A 21,089-nucleotide genomic window follows, 5' to 3' on the forward strand; every position below is an offset into this window, starting at 1 on the left:
ATGCCGCGCCAGTGCGAGCCCAGCCGCACAGACTCAAGACCCTGCTTGCTTTCATAGTGCCTTTCCTTTTCAAACCAGCTGCCCTGACTTCCCTGGATTGGCCATGGTGACTGCCCTGACCCCCTGCAGACAGGCTGGCAATCCTGCCATCTTGGAGTCCTTTCTCCCATTGTGCCCCGTAGCCTGGAATAGCTGTTGAATTTACCCCACCTTTTCATTTCCACAGCTGCTACTTCAGAGCAGTCTTCTCCTTTGCCTTCTTTCTGGTCTTCTTGATTTCATTCTGTCTCCCTTCTAATAACGTTTACAAACTGTAGTCTAGTGAATCTTAATGGGAAGATACCACTCTTTTGAGAATTCTTTAAAGGCTCCAAAGTCATCGTCTTGCATTCCAGCCTGCACGCCAACCTAACTGCACTCCAGGTGTCCCTTGAACAAGTCCCAGGCTTTACCTCCTTTGTGCCTTGGCTCATAGGATTGTTTTAAGACTAACTCTTAATCCCTCAAGATGTAGCTTAGGTGCCGTCATGGTGAAGGAAAGCAGAGGGACACGGCCATCACACAGCACCTTAAGGAGGGCTGGAGCCATGCAGACTGGTGAAGGCCGTGCCTGAGGCCTGGCAGGGCCCTCTCGTAGAGAGCCCTGTGTGGTGTGGGACAGTGGGGGCAGCGTGACTTCAGAAAGGAGGGTGACCCGGTCGGCCTCAGGAGGCGTTGGGCTCCCTCGGAGATGGTGGTGACTCATGCTCCCGGGGTTTTGGAGAGTGGTTATCTGCTTCTGTTTCCCATATGCCTACAGCGGCTTTGGTCTTGCAGGTGCGGCGCTACTGTGAAAAGAGCATGGTCAGCAGAAAGGTACGGCTGCCCTGCCCTGGGGCCTGGGTGGGGTCCAGCTGCACCCCTGCTTGCTGCCCTCACAGAGCCTCTCTCTCCTGCCCTGTGGAAGCTCAGAGGCACCCTCATCTCTATTGTTCTCACTGGGGAGCATCCTTGGCCGGGTTGGAGAGGGGCTGCCAAGATTCCTGGTGTTGGGGTTGGTGGGAGGGTGGGTGTTGGTTGAGATGCAGATGAGAGATGGAAGCCTTCTGTCCACCGTGGCCTCCCTCACTGCTGCCCTCATTTGTCTCTGCGGTTCTTATTCCTGTTCAGCTCTTTGGCTTCACAGAAAGGTATGGGGCAGTCCTCGCACCCCCCAGGGAGCAGCCTAGACTGGCGGGGTTCCAGCACTTCCTACAGAGCCTGCAGCCCGGGGTGACTGAGGGTGAGTCAGGAGGCGGGGCTGGGTTGCAGGCCCTGGGCAGGAATGGTCCTCACACGTGGACCCTCCCCAGAGAACCCATTAGTCCAACTACAAGAAGGCTCTCTGCTCTAGCCTGTGGTCCCAGACTCTCCCTTCCGCTCTGCAGCTCCCACAGCCCCTGTGGAAGAGGGGGAGGCCAGGGTGCCTCGGCCTGCTTCCCCGCTGATGCACATCGAAGGCTTCCTGGAAGCTCTCACTACTGCCAACCAGGACGGCAGGGTCATGCTGAGCCGCCAAGGTAATCCGAGCTGAAGGCCAGAGCATGAAAGGGCCTTTACTTCCATCCCAGCACCTCCGGGGTCAGGATGAAGAAATGTGATGCCAGCCTCCTGTGACCTGGGCAGGCAGTGGGGGTAGTGAGGAGGGAAGCAGGAGTGTGGGATGGTCAGTTGTCTCAGGCAAGGATGTGAGAGGAGCCATGTAGCCTAGTGGTTAAGGTAACATGGGCTTTAGCTTGAGCCTTGGTTCCATCACCTACAAGCTGTGTGTCTTGGACCAGTTTCTTTGTCTCTGAGCCGCATTTTCCTCATGTGAAAGGGTGCTAATAGTACTTACCTCATGGTTGTGCTGCAGATTAAGTGGGATTTGATTTAAAGATAAAGTGATTATCTCTCGTGCCTCCTACACGGACCCAGCTGGGGGTCCCCTCTGCCTCGGAGGGTAGAAGTGTTTGTTGGGCCTGCACCTGCCCCTTCCAATGTAGACCTTTTCTTTGTGGTTTTATTAGGCAGCCTCAGTCAGAGCAGCCTGAAATTCTTGCTACTGAATCCAGCAGTGCCTTTTGCCCAGGTGGTGAAGGAATGCCGGGCAGTCGTCATTGCGGGGGGCACCATGCAGCCGGTAAGGACATCAGATCCAGACTCCTGTGCCTGGGTATGGATGGGACAGTGACAGGAATGATGCATAGTCAGGCCTTTTCACCTCATCCCTTGGGTTCCCAAACCAGAAAGTGCTTGGCTTGAACAGGCCAAACCATGTCCACCAGGTGGCACTGCTGTGCTGTCTCACTGCTGGGCCTTGTAGGCTTGGGGATGGGCCTTACCACTGCTCCTGTGTGCCTGAAGCGGTGGGATCACATTTCTCCTGAGAAAGTCCTGTTACGAGTTTCTTCCTCACACTTAGTGCCTTAGTGCCACTTCCTTCCTGTACCCGCCATAGATATGACCTTCCCTCTTATAAATTCAAATGTATTTTTAGAAAAGTATATTTTCATTGTAGAAATCACAGATAAGCAAAAACAGGAAGAAGGGTCATAATTTCACTAGCAAAAGATTCATTCGGTGCATATCATTATAGTTGTATGCATAATTTCTACAAATATACCTACATTAGAGGCCGATGCACGAAGATTTGTGCAAGAATGGTCCTTCCTTCCCCTGGCTGCTGGCTCCGCCTTTGCTCCAGCCCGGAGCCACTTTTCTGCCTTTGCTCCCCAGAACCACCTCTCCGCCTTCCCACACTGCCCAGATGAAGCAGCTGGGGCAGTGTGAAATGCCTGCGTCGTCGCTATGGTGACGACACAAGTGTCCCACCCCCTGCCACTCAGAACCTGTGTATGCAAATTAACCTGCCAACTTTGTTGGGTTAATTTGTAAACTCCTGATTGGCTGGTGGGTGTCACAAAGGTATGGTAAATTTGCATCTTTTTTATTAGAGTAGATATTTTTAAAACAAAAATATGGCATTATCTGTAAATGCGGTTGTTATAATTTGCTTTTTCTCACTCAGCAACAGAACGTTATCCGTATTTTTCTTGTCAGTAAACAAGCATTTATTCCACCATCTTTGGCTATAACATGAATGCATTATATTTTATATAACCACTTTTTTTTAGGTATTTAGGTGATTTCTAGTTTTTCTATAGAAAACAAAGAATTTAAACAGTAGAGTGGTAAATGTAACCAGTCCCTACGTATTGGTTATTTCCTTAGGAGACGTCCTAGAATAGCGGTCGCTAACTGGTAGTCTGTGGACCACTGGTGGTCTGTGAGGCCTGAAAGGTGGCAAACGCTGTCCTAGAACAGGACTTCCTACATGAAAAGCTACTCAGCAGCTGCCTGTCAGATTGCCCCTGTAGCTTTACTCTTTTCCATTCTTTCATGTGTCTAGACCTGTATGTTTTTTTCATTCGTGTGTTAAAATAATTGGTAGTCATTATAGCTCAATGCTCAAATCCATTGTGGCCTGTGGGAACCTCCCTGCTGCTACTGGTCCTTGTGATGTGGCTTCCTCAGTCTTAGGATGCTTTCTTGCACAACAAAACACCCCAGACTACCTGGTGCTTTCTTTACCCCAGATCTGGAATCATTCATTTCTCCAAGGCGCCCTAGTTTCTTTTGTTGGGGATGGGTACTTAGAAACCAAGATTTGGGTGCTATGCGCGTGCAGTGTTTGTGGATGATTATTGTTTATGGATCTTTTCAGTACCGACCTGGGAAATATGTTTTCAGACATCATGAGACCATATTGATATTTCTGATTCAAAAATCAATCAATTTATTTGACCTTATGCTCTATCTCATTTCTTAAGCTAAACTTGTTTTTTTATCCTATACTAGAGGCCCAATGCACGAATTGGTGCATGGGATGGGTCTGGCTGACTCACCTTGATCAGGGCCAATCATGGCCAGGCCAGCTGGGAGGAGAGACTGCAGGCAATTGGCCAGCAAGCCCTACCCCAAATAGGGGTAGGGAGGCCAATTGGGGGTCAGCGGCCAGGGGAGGGGCCATGGGAATGGGAGGTTGGCTGTCTGGCTCTGCCCCGGATTAAAGTTGGGGGCGGGGGGTATTGATTGGGGACAGGGCTCTCCAGGGGGAGGGGCTGCAGGAGGTTGGCCAGCCAGCCCACCTCCTATTGGTGGGGCAGGGCTGGCCAGGGGGAGGAGCTGGAGGCCAATGGGGTGGGGCAGGCAATTGTAGCTGGACTGGCTGGGAGAAGGGCTGAGTGGGTGTTGGCTAGCTGCCCCACCCTTGATTGGGGTGGGAGAGGCCAATCAGGGGCGGGGCCGACCGGGAGGAGGGGCCAAGGGAGGTTGGCTGCAGCCCCACCTGTACTCCCCCAATCTGGCTTGTTTGCTGGCCACAGTGGGCATCATAGCAGCTGGTCTTCCGGTTATTATGGCATTCCAGTCGCTGGCTTTTTATATATCTATTAGAGGCCGCGGGGAGGCGGGGGGTGTCCCTTCAGCCTGGTCTTTCCCTTCTCACAGTCCAAGAGCCCTCAAGGGATGTCCTACTGACAGCTTAGGGGAGCCGCCTAAGCCACAGTCTGGCCTCCCTCTGTGATCAGGGGAACTGAGCTGATCAGGGGAAGGCGCAGATCATATCAACATCACCACCACCACCACCACCCCCCCCCCCCCCCCCCACCCGCTGCTGACCATGACAGCTGCGAGGCCTGAGCCCTGGGCCTCGCAGCTGCCAGGGCTCAAGGCTGCCTGAGCCCAGGCCTCCACTCAAGGCTAAAAAGTTTCAATTAGACAAGATAAATGAATCCAAAAAAAAAATGGCAGCAGCCATGGAGCTGGAGAGAGCAGGAGGCTTGGGTTTCCTCTGGCAATGGAGGAAGCCAAGCTTCCTGGCTGGCCCTGGCCTCTGCTCAAGGCTACAAAGTTTCAATTATAGAAGATAAATAAATCCCAGATACCAGGGCCTACACTTGGGTCACGAGGGGACATGGCTAGCCTACAAACCACCACAGGCCCCTTGCCCAGGCCGCCCCACGCCCCAAGGGAACCCGCACTCTGATCCAGGACACCCTTCAGAGCAAACCCGCTGGCCCCCACCCATGCATCAGGCCTCTATCCTATCTAATAAAAGAGTAATATGCAGATTGACCATCATTCCAACACACAAGATGGCTGCCCCCATGTGGTCAAAGATCCTGCCCTCATGTGGACACAAAATGGCCACCACAAGATGGCCAGCAGGGAGGGCAGTTGGGAGGGAACAGGCCTGCAAGGGAGGGCAGTTAGGGATGACCAGGGCTGCAGGGGAGGGCAGTTGGAGGTGACCAGGCCAGCAGTGGAAGGAAGTTGGAAGAGACCAGGCCTGCAAGGGAGGGCATTGTGGGTGATCAGGCCAGCAGGGGAGGGCTGGTCTATCCTTCTACTATTTCATGATAAATTTTCTTTTTTCCCCCAAAATAAGCAGATGGCTTTTTTCCTTTCCTTTTTTTTCTTAACGTCAAAGGTGGCATGCTCAGTTTCTGTTCACCAGTATGCTCTGGTGATCACTCCGTATCAGCACACAGGCACGGTCTGCGTTCCTTTCGTTGGCTGTGCAGGTTACTGTTGGGTGGATGCAGCATAGCGCAGTTGACCAGTCCCTCTGGGAAGGCAGTCTAGCCCTCATAAACAACTTCACAAGAAATATCCTGTGCGTGTGTTAATTGGTTTGTTGAGCTGTATCTTCTTGGGAGACTACTAGATATGGGATTGCTAGATTAGAAAATCTAAATATATCTGATTTGTTAAATATTGTCCCATTCCCCGCTGGCTGCGGAGGTACTGTGCTGTATTCCATCTGCAGTATATACACATGCCTGTTTCTCCAGAGTGGTCAAACTTTTGGATTTTTGCCAATTTGATAGGTAAAAAACTTGAATGGAGCTTTTAAAAATACAAAAGCATAGTCCTCGCACTAGAGATTCTTATTCAATAGTTTAGGCTGGGCCCTGGCCATGTGAATATATATTTTTAAGTTCCCACTGGTGATTTTGTTGCATATGCGGGGCTGAGAGCCACTGTGCCAAATTTCCTTTGCTATTCCCACAAGTAGTTAAATGGGACTGCCAGCATTGGACACCATATAATTCTTTTATCCTTTTCGCTAATCTGTTATCAGCTTTTCTTTTTACTTCTCTGTTCTTATGTACTTGCCGCTCGCTTCCTCACCTAGACTTCTGTCTTTCCAAGCGATTCTCTCTTCCTCTCTCTATTAAGGCCCCTGCCTGCTCAGACCTGAGGCCCTGTCCCTGGACCTCAGGGAGGTCACAGCGCCTTCACGTTGTGGTCCACAGGTTTCTGACTTTCGGGAGCAGCTGCTGGCATGTGCTGGGGTGGAAACCGAGCGCCTGGTGGAGTTTTCCTGTGGTGAGGATCCATGTCCAGGGTGGAACAGGCCGCGTTGTCATAGTTGAACCATATGCTGTTAGCAGGCGTAAGGGGCTGAGGAGACACGGGATGGACATCTCATCCTTTGCCCGCTCTCTCTGAGCTCGCCATCTCTGTGCTCTCGTGCTCTGTGCCCCCTCTGTCCACCTGGGAGAGTTCTGAGCATTGCTGCTGTAGTGTGGAAATAGGTGGGTGGGTAAGTGATATAAACAGCTACTCCTAGTCTGGAAAGCAAGGGTTGGGCAGTGCTCTTTCTGGACTCAACCTCAGCCTCTCTCTGGGTCTCCCCAGGTCACGTGATCCCTCCAGACAACATCCTACCCCTCGTCATCTGCAGTGGGCCCTCTAACCAGCAGTTGGAATTCACATACCTGAAAAGAGAGCTGCCTCAGATGGTTAGTACCAGCCATCCTGCCTCACCTTGCCTTTGCTAGGGCAGGAGAGAGACTTCTGGGGTGGGGACACTCTGGCTAATCCCAAGTGTTCAAGCATTGTGCAACTTAGTCCTGGTCCTCATCACAGCTGGCACGGGAGGAATAGTGGCACAGGATGAGTAGTGTCTAGGTGCTTATCAGGAAGGTCTGAGCTTCCCCGAGCCCCTCACCTCTGACGCTGCTAAATAACTTTTTTTGTCCTGGCCGGTGTGGCTCGGTTGGAGCATCAACCCGTGTGCCAAAGGGTCTTGGGTTTGAATCCCAGTCAGGGCACATACCCAGGTTTCGGGTTCAATCCCCAGTGGGGGCATGTATGGGAGGCAATCAATCAATGTTTCTCTCTCTCTCTCCCCTTCTCTAAAATCAATGAAAGGTATGTCCTTGGGTGAGGATTTTTTAAAATAGTTTTCTTGACACCTCCAGCCATCTCTTTAGGATGAAGCTCATGAGAAACCATTTCCTTCTGCCATTGGGTTATATCGAGCCCTGCCAGCAGGGATGCCAGTGCTGGGGGCACTTCTCTAGTGGCATGCCTGGGGTTTCCAGTGCCCGGTTTGACATAATCTCCAGTTGCCCACAGGGGGGGAGGGCGGACCTGGCACACACCAATAACTGGTGTAGTTCCTTGTGCTAGGGCTGCGGTGTGTCAGATGCTGCTCGTTACCAGGAGCAGCCGTTGAGTGTATTTGGAGGGAGGGTGGCACAGTCCAATTTGTGATTCCCAGGCAGGGGGCACCACCTGGCCATAGCCCTCCCTGACCGCACTCACCCTGAGTCTCTGTACTTGGTTCTGAGCCCTAAGGTTCGGAGCCTCTCTGGGTGTGCCTTCAGGAGTGGCCCCATGGAGGGCCCCTTGTCTCTCTTTCTCAGATGGACGAGACAGGTCGCATCCTCTGTAACTTGTGCAACGTGGTGCCTGGAGGGGTGATCTGTTTCTTCCCCTCCTATGAGTACCAACGCCAGGTCCATGCCCACTGGGATAAGAGTGGCCTGCTGGCCCGCCTGGCTGTCAGGAAAAAGGTGAGTGATCCCTCAGCTGGACCTTCCACTCTGGGGACGGTGTCCCAGAATTCCCGTGGGATTTCTCCTGCACATCAGACTGGTTGGTTGGGCCTCCCATATGAGGGCGTCTCCCACCACTTCTAATCCCTGGTCCCTGCCCTGAGGAGTCCCCAAAGCACAGGCTGGAAAACAAGATCTGGAGCAGACCTGTGAGCCAGGCATCCTGAAACCCTGTTCTGGGAGATGTCTTTACTTTCAGATATTTCAGGAACCCAAGCGAGCAAACCAGGTGGAACAGGTGCTGGCAGAGTATTCCAGGTGCATTCAGGTGAGAGCTGGAACCCAGGCCTTGGGTCCAGACCTGTGGGTTGGCGGCTGAAAACCTGTGGATGGCGTCCCAGCTTTGGGCTGTTCCTGCAGTGCTGTGGCCAGGCAGGAGGCATGGTGACCGGGGCCCTGTTGCTCTCGGTGGTCGGAGGAAAGATGAGTGAAGGCATCAACTTCTCTGATGATCTCGGGCGGTAAGTAGTGGGCTTCCCATCTCCCAGGACTCTGATGCCCACCCCCTCACTCCAAGCAGCCCTCCCTCCCCCTGTAATCTGCTGCCATCTGAGTTTGCACCCAGCTGCGTAGGAAGTGATTCGCAGCTTTGGGTGTGGTCCTTTGAGGCCAGGTGGAAAATTAGGCAGATGTAATTTTATCAGAACTCAATTCCCTGGCCTAGATGGACTCTGGCCTAGAGGATCTCTTAGCTGAAAAACCCCTTTCCAGGCGGTATAGGTGGGGAGGGAGAGGGGGAGCCACTGAGCACAGCTTGAGAACGGGAGTGGTAGGCTCAGCAGCCGTCATGTGGGTGAGGACCCGGCCCTGCCTCCTGGGCCCTGTGAACCCCAGGTGCCTTTGGCTCTTGTGCGCCTCCACTCAGGTGTGTGGTTATGGTGGGCCTGCCCTACCCCAACATCAAGTCTCCAGAGCTCCAAGAGAAAATGGCCTACCTGGACCAGACCCTTGTGAGTATCTTCCGGGTCTGGAGGATGAGAGGGTGGGGGGAGGGAGCTCTGTAGCCTCTAGAGTAGGGGTGTCGAACTCAATCAGAGAAGGGGCCAAAATCTAAAATCCAGCCTAAATCGCGGGCCGAATGGTTTACTGAACAGTCATAAACTGTCATTGTGATGGAAACGCAGCGGAGTGCAGTGATGACAGCGCGGTGCGGGCCACATTGCAAGGCCTGGCGGGACGGATTTGGCCCGCGGGCCTTGTGTTTGACACATGTGCTCTAGAGCTAAGATATGATGTCACTTCCCCACTGCCCCTGCTGTGTGTTCTGGGGGGAGTGGCAGCATCCTCCATACCCTCTTGAGCTTCTCATGACATCATCCATTGTATCAGCTGTTGCCATTGTGCCCGTGTAGCTGTCTTGCTTAGAACCTGGCAGTGCCCTTTTCTCAGAACACTAGGCAGAGGACAAGAAACAGTTCTGATAGATCATCATCTTGTGCTTCCCAGCCCCGGACCCCAGGTCAGATCCCCCCAGGAAAGGCTTTGGTGGAGAATCTATGTATGAAGGCTGTCAACCAATCAATAGGTAAGCCGGGGACTGGCCTTGGATGAAGAGTTGGGGAGGGAAGGATGAAGAGTGAGGTGGCAGGATGGGATTTTACTTACCATCTCTCTAGTCTGAGGTCTGAGGAGGAGAAAGGGACACAGAGTGTACTGTCGGTAGGTAGGTTTAATCAGAGCCCGAACCTGTCCCATCCAGGGAGGGCCATCAGGCACCAGAAGGATTTTGCCAGCATAGTGCTCCTGGACCAGCGGTATGCCCGCCCACCTATCCTGGCAAAGCTGCCAGCCTGGATCCGAGACCGGGTGGAGGTCAAAGCCACCTTTGGCCCTGCCTTTGCTGCTTTGCGGAAGGTCAGTCCTACCTTTGTCTTTTCCTTCCTGAGGACATTCCCACCAAGATCCCCACCTAGTGTTTCACTGTCTTTCCCTGTCTCCCCAGTTTCATCACAAGAAGTCTGGCCTTTCCTGAGGGATGGCCGCACCCATCTGGAGTGCAGACCAGCCCCTTCTGGAATCCCTGGTTGCCAGTAGGCGAAAATTAGGTCGATCCTGAACAAGCAGTCGCTCCTGGCCACCCAGGGCAGTTCCCCTCCCTGAAATTGGTCTTTCTTGCTGTTCACACATCCAGTTGAGCCCCCCTCCCTCGGCCAGCTTCCAGGGGCAGCTGTGGAAGCTGCACCTTCCACTTCAGTGTCTGCGCGTGCTCGTTTCTCAGCACCCTTTTCTCAGCGGCAAGATGGAGCAGGCCTCTCCCGCCTCTCCCTTTTCTTCCCTTTTAGCTAAAATTAGTGTTCTAAACCTTTGCTTTTCCCTCTAAATTAAGAATATTCCCCATTTCCGGCCCCTGGTTCTGGGCTCTTCTGCCCTCTGGCTTCTGGTTACTTTGACCCACTGCCACCTGGGGGTTAAGCACCCTCTATGACAGGTCGGGCACTGAAGTCATTTGGAAGTGGGAGCAGAGCCCTGTGTGATGCTCCCCGCCTGCTGGCCCTAACCTGTCTGTCCCACAGCCTCCACAGCATGCTGCCTCCTGGGCTGGTTCCAGGTCCCTCTTGCCACTTGAGCAAACTCCAAGATACTTCTTCCCCTGGCATCAGCAATTACACCAAGGGCCATTAGGCTCTCAGCAGGACTATTTTTACCCTCGACGTTTTTTTTTTTCTCCTGTGTGAAAATATCCCTCTCTCCATCCGCAACAGCTGCCCTGTTGACTGCACCTCCCTTCCCTGGCCCCAGAGAAAGGGGGCTTGGTCCACTCGCACCTTGTCCCATTGCCCGAGACCAGGGGGAGCAGGGCAGGCCCTGGTTCGGAGATGTTTGCATTCTGCACAGCTGTAGTTCCTTAATTAAAAGTGCACTGTTGGTTGATGCTGTTATATTTCTTTATTGATCTGTGTACTGCTGTATCTGTCTCAGGGAATAGAACATGCTAGTGAAGGAGGTAGGTAGAGCACAAGCAGAAAACAAAGGCCCCCTCCCACCACCCTCAGAAGCCAGCCTCCCCGCTCCTTGAAGATGGTCCAGGCACAGACCTGGGCAGTCCTCTGTGATCCCCATCCTTCCAGGGCAGCAGGGGCTGAGAGGCCCAGGGCCAAGGAGCCCATCCCAGCTGTTTCCATGTGAGGGCAAGAGCCTCAGCCTGATTTGGTGAGAAGGACTGCTGAGCCCCTAGGATTCCCAGTCCTCCTCGTCCTCCTCTCCAGGTGGCTGCTGTGGGGGTGGCAGAGGCGGGATGGAGTCTGACATTCGGGCAAAGGCTCCTCCTGGCCCCTCGCTGGCCTCGGCCCCAGGTCCTTTCCCAGAGATGCCTGGAAGGGAAAAGGTGAAAAGAGAGGGTGGGTTGTTTGGGGATCCTAGCCCCTAAGGTCTTAGAAACAGGAAGAAAAAGGCAGAATGTGTATGACACACCCCAACCCCTGGCCTTGGGAAGCAGCAGTGCTCTGTCCTACCTTTGCGCCTCATGACCAGCTTGTTAAAGAGATCCGACATCAGGTCCCCGCCATGGCCTGTGGCTCTCACTGCAACAGGAAAACCACGGGGGGGAGGGGGAGGGACCAATGTGAAGCCTGTTCCTGGTGATAACCTCAGGGTTTAGTCACATTTGTCCTCTTTTCCTTCATGACTGACACACCCCAGCCCTCCACAGCCAACATGTCACCAACAGCTCTTGGATCCAGCACCAGGGCGCTGATGAGAAAATGGGTAACATTTGAGTAACACTGTCACGGCCACCCTGTGAGACGGCATGAATAAGCAGCCCCACAGTATGGATGAGGAAACCAGCTCAGAGATGTTGGACAATTTGCCTGGGTCACAGTGCAAAGCTCAGAAGCAAAGCCAGGACTCAAGCTCAGGACTGTTGACAACCAGGACACTTGCTTTATGCCCAGGTGTTATATTTATGCAAGTGTCATAGAAGTAATCCGTAGCCCCAAGAGTCCTCTGTCTCTAAAGTATCTCAGGTCCTGGCCGTTTCCTCAGACAACTGGCAGAGGAGATTCTCTCCTGTTTGGGCTGGATGAGGCTGTCCCCTACCCGCTTAAGAGGAAAACAGGCTCCAGGACCCAGCAGGAACCCTCCCCCCGAGGCAAGGATGTTGGGGTGGCCACGCAGGGTTTACAGCAAACACCCTGGGGAACGGGGCAGGCCTTTTGACATGGGAGGCAAGGAGCACCCTATCGGAGTCTGGTGGTGGGTAAAGAGGTGGCTCTTTTCTTAGAGCCCCACTGGAGGGGTGTAGGGTCCCCTCACCTTGCTCCTGCTCCTTCTGTTTCTTCTTCTCCAGCTTGCGCTCCTTGACGCTGCGAAGCTTGGCCTTGCCGATGCCCCCAGCCTGGCGGATAGACTCCAGGAGGGTTGCCCGGCCACTGGAGGGGTCCACTACTTCCTTGGGAGCCCCCTGGACTGGAGCTGGGGGTGGGGGAGGAAGGCTGCTCAGGCAGGGCTAGGCTGAGGGGTAGCCTTGCCCAGCCCACAATTGTAGGGTCCAGAGAAGCCCTCAGCAGCTGGCTGTGCGGAGGGGCTGTTCCTGAAGGGGAACCCAGCTGTGAAGCCTGAGCTCAGGAAGTCCTGGGTCCAGGCACCGGTCCCTCTCCAATCCCCACCCAGCTTAGCTGCCTCCCTGCAGAGGTGGACCCTGGGCATTACTCATGTGCTGAGGATCTATACGTGACACATGCCCACTGCTGCTCCTACCTGAAGGAGACATGCTGCTGTGGTCCTTGGCACCTTGACCTGGAGAGGGCACAGTCTGCGGTGGGGGTGGGGGCGGGGGAGCGCTGGCCAGCACCGCTGGAGCCGGGGGAGGTGGAGGAGGAGGCGGCGGAGGTGGAGGTGCTGTTAGGACCCCATCTTCTAGGTCTGGAACAAGTGAGAAATGTAAGGTGGCTGGGGAAGAAAGTGGCCCAATTCCCATTCGTGGTTCTCACTTACCTGGCTTGAAAGGCTCGGCCACCTCTGTGTGGAAGGCGGGCAGCTCTGGAATGGTGCCAGGGGCAGAGGGGGCAATGCCCGGGCCCAGATCAGCGCTGTACATGAGGTCATCAGCAATGCCTGGTAGGTCGGGCAGGTAGGACGGCACGTCGATCTCTGGTACTTGGCCCAGGTCAGGCACATAGAAGTAGTTCTCTGGAACCTGCAGAATTAGGCGGAGGTATGTGAGATGGGGTGCTGCAGGGGTCATGGGTCCTGCAATTTGACCTTAGGGCAATCAGTGGGGCTCAGGGGGGATAAGGGGCTCCACAGACCTCTTGCCTAGAAAACTCTAGCAGGGCCCCACATTATCAACCACCTATGCCCCCCACCCACCCAAGAATAGTCTACCTGTTGCTCCAGCTGCTCTCTCTTGCTGATTGACAGAGGGGCATCAAACAGCTTCTCCTCTGTCTCCAGCATCACATGGGTCTTAGTTACAGCACCAGCCAGGGGGTCCAGGAAGACATACTTTTTGTACCTGGAGAGGTAAGGTGGAGATGAGGTGATCTATCATCTGTTCCAGGCCCATGGCCCTGACCTAACTTTCCTACTTCATCAGGATCACAATTAGTTTGTACTGTGGATTCCCAAGCCTTACAAGACAAAGCAAACTGTCCTGGCCTTGCAGGCTGCAGACTTCTGCTGCATCTGAGTCTGATGTCCCTGGGGTCTCCCACTAAGCCAGCCAGGGCTCCCACCGCCCCTCTGTAGCCCCCCTTCTGGCCATACAGGTTCTCAGTGGTGTTGAAGAGCAGCAAGGAGCTGACGGAGTTGATGTTGCTGGGAAGACCCCCGAGCCCCTCCTCAGCCTCATCCTCAGGTTCCAACTTGGTGTTCACACACACAGGGAAGTATTTCAGCTTCTCCTGGGGGTGGGCAGAAATGTGACAGGGGGGAGGTGGTTACAGGGCCAGACCAGTGACCTCCACCCCATCCTGCCAGAATCCTCTTGGGGGAAGAACCCTATGCTGGGCCCTTAGTTCCTCCCTGACATCCAGGACTGCCACTTGCCACTGGTCACGCCCTGCAAGCGTGTGAATTGGGGGTGCCCATCAGACCTGCAGGGCCCGCTCATCCAGGGGGCGGTGCTTGCTCTGGATCCTGTGGCGGGGGCGTCTCTGCAGGCCAGAGTCCTGGGCACCCGTGAAGATGGAGCTGTACTCCTGCAGGTGCTCTGGGGCGGGGTACTTGGCACTGGAGAACACCTGTGGACATGGAGAGTCTGACATGTCCTTTCAGAAAAGAACTTCCAGAAAGCCTAGGCTTGGGATGAGGGGATTCTGAGAAGGAAAGCTTGAGGTGCGGCTGGACAGTAATAGTAGGGATGTGGGCAACCTCAGAGGCACAGGGATATGGTAGAGAATGGGTTATCTGTGACGGCCCATCAGCCACAAGGACACATAGCCTACCTTGATGGCCTTCTTGCTGCCCTTGATCTTCTCAATCTTGGCCTGGGCCAAGGAGACCCTCTCCCCAATGGCCTGCAGCTGGCTCCGGCTCAGCTCTACTCGCTGCAAGATCCTGTCACAGAAAAAATAACAAGTTTGAGGTTGCTCCTCAAACCCCTGCAGCCTCCTGCATACCTCCTGCGTCTAACAGCAAAGCTAGAAAAAAAAATGAGACTTAACAAAGGGTCTTAAAAAAAAAGGTTATCTGCTTGTCAGGGTCAATCTTGGAACTCTTCAGCTGACCTCTCAAAGATCATCCAAACTGAAGGGTCTAGAATGCACTGCATTAAGTTTCTCGGAGCTCTGGGTAGGGCTGAGCAATTACCCTGGTGCCTAGACATGCCACCTGAAGGACATTGCTCCCACCTTCCAGAGTTTGCAGCCTCTGGCTGGGGCAAGCAGAGACAGAATCTTCATGACTGACATGGACACAGTCACCCATTTACAGACAAGGAAACCAGAGTTCAGCAAGACTGAATGACAGGCAAAGCTGGACCTAAATTCAAGTCCTAGACCTGCTCACGACTCTTGTAAGTACATCCCCAGTCCTGACCAAGGCTCTCCATGGTCTGACTGCTCATGGGCCTCCTCCCCTTCCTTCCTACTTTAATCAGTTTGCTGCAGCAACACCCGCTGCCCTGGTATTCCCCGAACATTCCAAACTCATTGCATGGCATTTGCATCAAATGGAATGCTGTCCCCCAATATCCACAAACTGGTTCTTTCACTTCACTGCGCCCCTCATGAAGCCTTCCTGACCATAGAATCTGAAAATGCACCCAACTGAAAATGTCACTTCCCAACTCCCACCCACTCTTTCACACAGTGCACTTGACATTGTGTGTCTCTTGCCTGTATGTGCTCGAAGGACTGAGAAATCTGCTTTGTTCCTGGGTAGTCCCAGTGCCTAGGGCAGTGCTGGACCTTTCAGGCCCCTCTGTAGTTCCTGATGACTAACACCAATGTGCCCTAAATGTAAATGCACATGGGTGTTAAAAAACCTCACTTACTCTGTCCCCACGTTACTCGGCAACAGCAAGGGTCTTCTTGCTGCAGCATTAACCCTGGCTCTCGTGTGCCAGTCTATCCCTCCATAGGCTACCCCACCGCCCAGAACACCAGTTCCTGCCCATGACCACCACGTTCCACATTCAGAGCGGCCACATCTTTGTATTCACCCGGCAGGAGTGAGCACATAGTGAGGCAGGAGAAATGAGGCAGAGTTGCAAGTTGAGTGCCTGGGAAAGGTGGGGAGGATACAGTGGGTGGCAGGGTGGCCTCACTGCTCTGCGGTGGGAGACTGCAGGGTTAAGGGACTCGGAGATTTCTTTAAAAGTTGAAAGGAGCAGTCAAGACTGGCCCAGCCTTCCTAAAGCATCCCCACCCACTCTAAAAGGGTTTTGGCCCTCCAAAGAACCCACATCTCCATCCGACAATTTCACAATCCAAGGGTTTCTGTCCTGACAAAGTCCCTGATTATGTGGCTCCTCGTGTGCCAGAGGTGGAGTGAGGTGGGGGCTGGGACACAAGCAGGCACCCAGGGCAGCTTAGTTTTCCTTGACAGACTGGTCTGAGTGGGGCAGCAATACTGACAGACAATAAGAGGGCAGTTTCCAATGAGAGAATGCAAAACTATCCGTCTTTCCAGCATGGGCTCCCTCTTTTCCACAGGGAGAAAGGTCTTCCACTGGGTGGGCATACTTGATCAAGCTGCTTTGTCCAGTTCCCACCTCTCACACTGACCCTGGGTGCTGAAGCACCTAGTGGTTATGTAACCACTCCTCTTGGAGTCAATGTGGAGAGGGAGGGACATCAGACCCAGAGATGGATCAAGGCTACTCTGTTCTGCTTCTTCCATTAAGGAGAGAAGGGCCAATTCCTTAATATTGTAAACATCAAGCTTAACAACAAACTCTGGCAAATTTCCAGAATGGATTATTAAATAGAGCGTCTGTAAAGAAAAAGAAGAGGCAGGTCCTGGGGGCCAGCACTGTTCTACATTCACAGCATTTCTTTCTTAGGGTTATTAGATTCGTGTATCAGGGGAAAACCTTAAGCACAGTGCATCTTGAGTCAGCAAGGATTCCGACGGCTTCTCACACAATCCTGCAGACAAGATGGAGCTATGAGGTTGGAGGAGAGTACACTTGAGAAAATCAGGGCCAGATGAACAACAGTTTCTGAAGGGCACTGCAGGAGAAGGGGCTGATTTTGGCTGCACCAAGCTATCTGGCACGGCCCAGACCAGCTCAGTCAACACTGGGGATATCAAACGGAGAGGGTAAAGAATGGTCTGCATGATGGAACCTAGGCTTAAATAATCCTGCGGCCAGAAGGATGGAATGCAAGAAGCAAGATAAAATTGACAGAGATGAATGGGAAGCCCAGCATTCAGATTAAAGTCAAGCTCACAAATACAGAAGGTGAAGGCTGAACACTAGCTCAGATGAAGAAAGGCCTGAGGTTGTGGTTAACTTTAAACTCAGAATGAGCTAAAAGAATGTTAAGAAGCTTAAAAAGGAAATACAGCCCTGGCTGGTGTTTCTCAGTGGTTAGAGCACCGACCTGCCTACTGTAGAGTGTGGGTTCAATTCCCAGTCGAAGGCACATACCTGAGATGCAGATTCAGTCCCCAGCCCTGGTTGTGGCACATGTGAGAGGCAACCAATCAATGTGTCTCTCTCACATCCATGTTTCCCTTCCTCCCTCCCTCCCTCCCTCCCTGCCTCCCTCCCTGCCTCCCTCCCTCCCTCCCTCCCTTCCCCTTCCTCTCTCCCCCCTCATTCTTCCCCTCTCTCTAGAAATCAGTGGAAAAAATATCCTCGGGTGAGGATACATAGCTCCTGGTCCATCTCCTTTATTTATTTATTTATTTTTAGAGAAAAGAAATATTGATTTGTTGTTCCACTTATTTATGCATTCAATTGGTTGATTCCTGTATGCGCCCTGATCAAACCTGCAACTTTGGTGTAGTGGGAGGATGCTATAACCAAATGAGCTATCTGGCCAGGGCTTCTTGTACCTTCTTTCACTGTGTGTGTGTGTGTGTGTGTGTGTGTGTGTGTGTGTGTAATCCTTTTTTTTCCCACTGATTTTTAGAGAGTGAGTGAAATGGGTGGGAGGAACGAGGGTGGGCAGGGGGGAAGGGAGAAAGAGGGAGGGAGGGAGGGAGGGAGAGAAACATTGATATAGAAAGACACACATCTATTGGTTGCCTCCTGTATGTGCCCTGACTTGGGCCAGGGATCAAACCTGCAACTGAGGTATGTGCCCTTGATTGGGAATCCAACTCAAGAGCCTTCAGTAGGTGGGCCAAGGCTATAGCCACTGAGTCGAATTGGCCAGGGCTCTACCTTTTAATAAATAGGGAACATTCACTCTCTTAGAGGTACCTCAGAGAAAATAAGAGTCCTGAATTAATGATCTACACCAGGCACCAATCTCATCCACAGCTGTCTCCTTTAAACTGGATATATTTTTTAAGAGGACTCTGAATTCCCTTCTAGGCCCTTCCCTTATTCACTGCTGTATCTCTAGCACTGGGGATAGTGCCTGCCATGTAATAAACACTGACTGAATAAAAAGTAATGAAGTTAATGAATGTCCAAAGGCAGGTACTGAGTGACAAACTTATGTCATACAAAGGTAACTGAAGGTCTGGCTACACCTGAGATGATTTACAGAATATGATAATTTTCTCCAAATATCAAAACTATGCCAAGTGCTGTTAGAAAAACAATTAGACTTATTTTCTGTCACCCCAGAGGGCTGCATTAGGACCAGGGGGCAGAGTTGCAAGGAAGCAGAACTCAATTCTAAATAAGAACTTTCATAGCTTTACAAAGCAATCAGATTCCAGCTGCATGACCACCTGTCAGGAATGCTTCAAGGGAGATTCCTGTGTGGGGCAGGGGAATGGAAGACATGATTTCTGGGTCCTTATCAAGAATCTATAAGTCAAAGGAATGGCTAGTCTGTTGACAAAACTCCCAGACAGTCTAATCCCTTACAGTCAGTCATATCCCATGATGCCGAGGAGAATACAGGCCATAAATGAGAAAGCTTTCAATTTGTGTGTCATTATCTACTGGCAGCGATAGTTTGGAAGGCTGTGTTAGGAAGGTCTATTAGACCACATTGGGGCTGGAACTGAGTGCAATAACTGATTAGCAATGGCCACCATGAGGGTGGGGGATGGTGGCAAAAGGGCAATTGTTTGCCATTCCTGATCCCCTGACTTGGTGGCCTGCTTCCAAGTAGGTAAGTTTCCAAGCTTATCTCTGAAGCCTTGTGCAATGTACCATAGACATGGGTTAAAATCTACTTAGCAGAGTAATCTTGGGCAAGTCACTTAATAGGCCTATGCTTCAGCTTCTTCGGCTGAAAAGTAGTAGTAGTGGTAGTAACTTCTATATTATGGAATTGTTGTAAAAGTTAAAATGAATGTATGCATGTCCAGTGTTCTTGTATTAGATGACATATCTTAAGTACTTGGTTAACATTTGCTCTTACTAAGATGTAGCGAGAGATGAGGGACTCTAGACACTGAGGGGAAGCCAGAAAAGGCAGTGTTGGGCAGACAGAGAAGAAAATTCCAGGCCGGAAAAAAAATACTTTGCAAGAGACCACCATGGAGGGCGGAGGGTAAAGCAACAATACGTTGCTCCCGGGGCTGGGGTGGTAGGCACCAAGGAGGCACCTAGGGGCCACTCTGTTCCTGGTGTGACAGAGGGAGGGGGACAAGTTGGCCAGGGCAGTGCTTGGGCTCCCTCTCCTGACTCTTCCAACACTGACTCTCCATCCCCCGTTTATGAAGCCAGGCAGGCCCATGGCCCCTGCAGTGCTGCCATGGCCACTCACAGTCAGATCAGCTCTTCACAATCAGATCACATGCCAGTCCGCAGAGGCAGGCTGCTGAGGGGAAGGAGGCACCCCCTCCTCCATAATTGCTGCCTTTCCTGCCCTGCCTGCCCTGTTCCCAGGCGCAGCAGACCCTGAACCTGGGCCTTGCCTTCACCTTTATCTTCTCCACTCACAGGGATAATTTTCAGGGATAATTAAGAATGATCTGCTAATTATGCAGGCAGCTGATTGAGTGCCTCCTAACCTGGAGAGTCACCAGGTGCCAATCAGTAGAGAAAAAGGGAGGGGGGTAGGGGGAGGGGAAGAGGTAAGAAGTAGACAGAAAGGAAAGGCTTTGCAGAGAAAATGGACCCTTGCCCAGGAGAAAGGGGTTGCAGTTCCCTGGTGGGCTGCCAGGAATGGCAAGAGATAGCACCCCAACTTCCACATGCAGAATCTGCCCACCTCCTCTTCCCAAGCCACTGCAACACCTCTGGCTCGTCACCTAAGTCTTGTAAAGAAGATGACATCTCTGGGCAGATATTTTGGGCCTGGCTTTTCCCAGGTGAAAAGGGCAGAGAAGCTGGGACTGGGCTGGAAAGAGAGGCTCAGGAGAGCCTGTAAGGTACTTGTCATTCTCTCCAGTCTCTGCACAGCTCCCACTGCGGCAAAGCAGGAGGAAGGAACACCAGCTTGGAATGCTAATTTGCCATGAGCTCACCTATCAGCAGAACTGCACCCAGGCTCCACAGGGCCAAGGGGCCAGGCCTGGGCCTGAAATGGGAGAGCAGTGGGGAGGAAAGGTAGAAAGTGTCTCTTTTCTGCAAGGTTTACAAGCAGGAGGAGCAACATGCTTAAGGGGGAAATGTCCAAGCTGAGGTCACATCCCACCACAAAAGCCCATTAGAAGTGAAAAGCCCCCTTGCCTGTTGATTGCTACAGGATGAGGTGGGGCAGAAGAGAGAGGTTAGGTCTAGGCACTCCCCACCCCTGTCCCAGTTATCCCAGATTCATCCCTTTCCCCCATCCTCATTCCCATTTTGTCCTCATCATTCCCTTTGAAATGTCTCTTATCCAGTTCTCCCTGTCGACCACTCCCCTGGCCTGCAGCCTCATCCCTTCCATGCCTCGACCACACAACGGTCAAAGAAGCCACTCTCGCCCCTTCTTGTCCACTCTGTGACCACTGCTTGGCGAACCTTCCCAAAACTCTTCTGTCCCATCACTTCTCTGCTCAAGCCCCTATCCAGGCTCCCTAAAACTCCTGGACCAAGCTCAAAGTCCTGCCTTGTTCAGAGAAGTCCCCATGGGCCCTGACTCTCTTATCCCAACTTTTCACTCACCCACCCTCTTCCCTCCCACTCCACCGCATGGAGCACACTCACACTGCAGAAAAGAAGCCGGAAGCAAACTCTCAAGGGCACATGAGCAGAAGGGGAAGTGAGACCCACAAATACACAGTCAATTGAGTTCACACCCTGTTCTGTTCTGATTGTATGAGACAGGCAGCAATGTCTGTACTCTGAGAGCCAGGAAACACCACTTTCTGGCCTCTAAGCCTTTGGCACACAATTCCAGACCCCACCAGATGGACTGTAGGCTCGCATTCCCAGTCCTGCCCAACCATACCCGGTCTTTCCTGTGGCCTAGTTCATGCCTCTTTCCTTCAGGAGGCTTTCATGATCACATGTAGTAGGCATGTGATTCTCCTCGCTACCATCTACTTTTTTTTGAGTAACAGCCTCTGTTTTCATGGCAGAACCCTTCACTCCCACAGACTCAGTCCGTGGGCTTCAGGTGGGGCTAAAGCCAGGGCTTAGGATAATGGGAATACAGTGATAAGGTCTGAGCCAGTCCGTGTGTCATGCCCCTCTCTCCCCAGCATTTGGCTCTGGCATGGAGGAAGAGAACC

The 21,089-nt window shown here is 52.5% G+C and overlaps 2 protein-coding genes and 1 long non-coding RNA gene across 8 annotated transcripts in view; 1 reads left to right on the plus strand and 2 right to left on the minus strand.

Annotated features, from left to right (window-relative positions):
- The window catches only part of DDX11 (DEAD/H-box helicase 11), a 26,186-nt gene extending 15,401 nt beyond the window's left edge, over window positions 1-10,785 (plus strand). For both annotated transcript variants that reach the window (XM_045588366.1, XM_045588365.1), the window contains exons 16-28: window positions 817-855; window positions 1,150-1,261; window positions 1,407-1,538; window positions 2,028-2,140; window positions 6,321-6,393; window positions 6,706-6,809; window positions 7,719-7,868; window positions 8,110-8,178; window positions 8,271-8,371; window positions 8,776-8,860; window positions 9,357-9,435; window positions 9,610-9,764; window positions 9,853-10,785. In XM_045588366.1, the coding sequence (XP_045444322.1) occupies window positions 817-855; window positions 1,150-1,261; window positions 1,407-1,538; window positions 2,028-2,140; window positions 6,321-6,393; window positions 6,706-6,809; window positions 7,719-7,868; window positions 8,110-8,178; window positions 8,271-8,371; window positions 8,776-8,860; window positions 9,357-9,435; window positions 9,610-9,764; window positions 9,853-9,882 (1,242 nt within the window). In that variant the 3' untranslated portion in view covers window positions 9,883-10,785. The remainder of the gene's footprint in view (window positions 1-816; window positions 856-1,149; window positions 1,262-1,406; window positions 1,539-2,027; window positions 2,141-6,320; window positions 6,394-6,705; window positions 6,810-7,718; window positions 7,869-8,109; window positions 8,179-8,270; window positions 8,372-8,775; window positions 8,861-9,356; window positions 9,436-9,609; window positions 9,765-9,852) is intronic.
- Window positions 5,483-7,748, minus strand: LOC123653224. The gene is made up of 2 exons (XR_006742900.1): window positions 7,618-7,748; window positions 5,483-6,936 (listed from the first exon to the last, which is right to left on the minus strand). It is a non-coding gene; the product is annotated as an uncharacterized LOC123653224 (long non-coding RNA).
- Window positions 10,778-21,089, minus strand: part of WASHC1 (WASH complex subunit 1) — a 25,506-nt gene continuing 15,194 nt past the window's right edge. For 4 of the 5 annotated variants that reach the window (XM_045588367.1, XM_036456368.2, XM_036456369.2 and 1 more), the window contains exons 3-11: window positions 14,297-14,408; window positions 13,946-14,092; window positions 13,617-13,753; window positions 13,236-13,365; window positions 12,846-13,047; window positions 12,609-12,773; window positions 12,165-12,323; window positions 11,363-11,431; window positions 10,778-11,221 (exon numbers count right to left, since the gene is read on the minus strand). In XM_045588367.1, coding sequence (XP_045444323.1) covers window positions 11,082-11,221; window positions 11,363-11,431; window positions 12,165-12,323; window positions 12,609-12,773; window positions 12,846-13,047; window positions 13,236-13,365; window positions 13,617-13,753; window positions 13,946-14,092; window positions 14,297-14,408 — 1,261 coding nt within the window. In that variant the 3' untranslated portion in view covers window positions 10,778-11,081. Of the gene's footprint in view, window positions 11,222-11,362; window positions 11,432-11,527; window positions 11,601-12,164; window positions 12,324-12,608; window positions 12,774-12,845; window positions 13,048-13,235; window positions 13,366-13,616; window positions 13,754-13,945; window positions 14,093-14,296; window positions 14,409-21,089 lie in introns of those variants that run through there. The other variant, XM_036456372.2, reaches the window with a different exon arrangement.

The sequence above is a fragment of the Pipistrellus kuhlii genome, unplaced genomic scaffold (assembly GCF_014108245.1).
Source record: "Pipistrellus kuhlii isolate mPipKuh1 unplaced genomic scaffold, mPipKuh1.p scaffold_m20_p_3, whole genome shotgun sequence".
Classification (NCBI taxonomy): Eukaryota; Metazoa; Chordata; class Mammalia; order Chiroptera; family Vespertilionidae; genus Pipistrellus; species Pipistrellus kuhlii.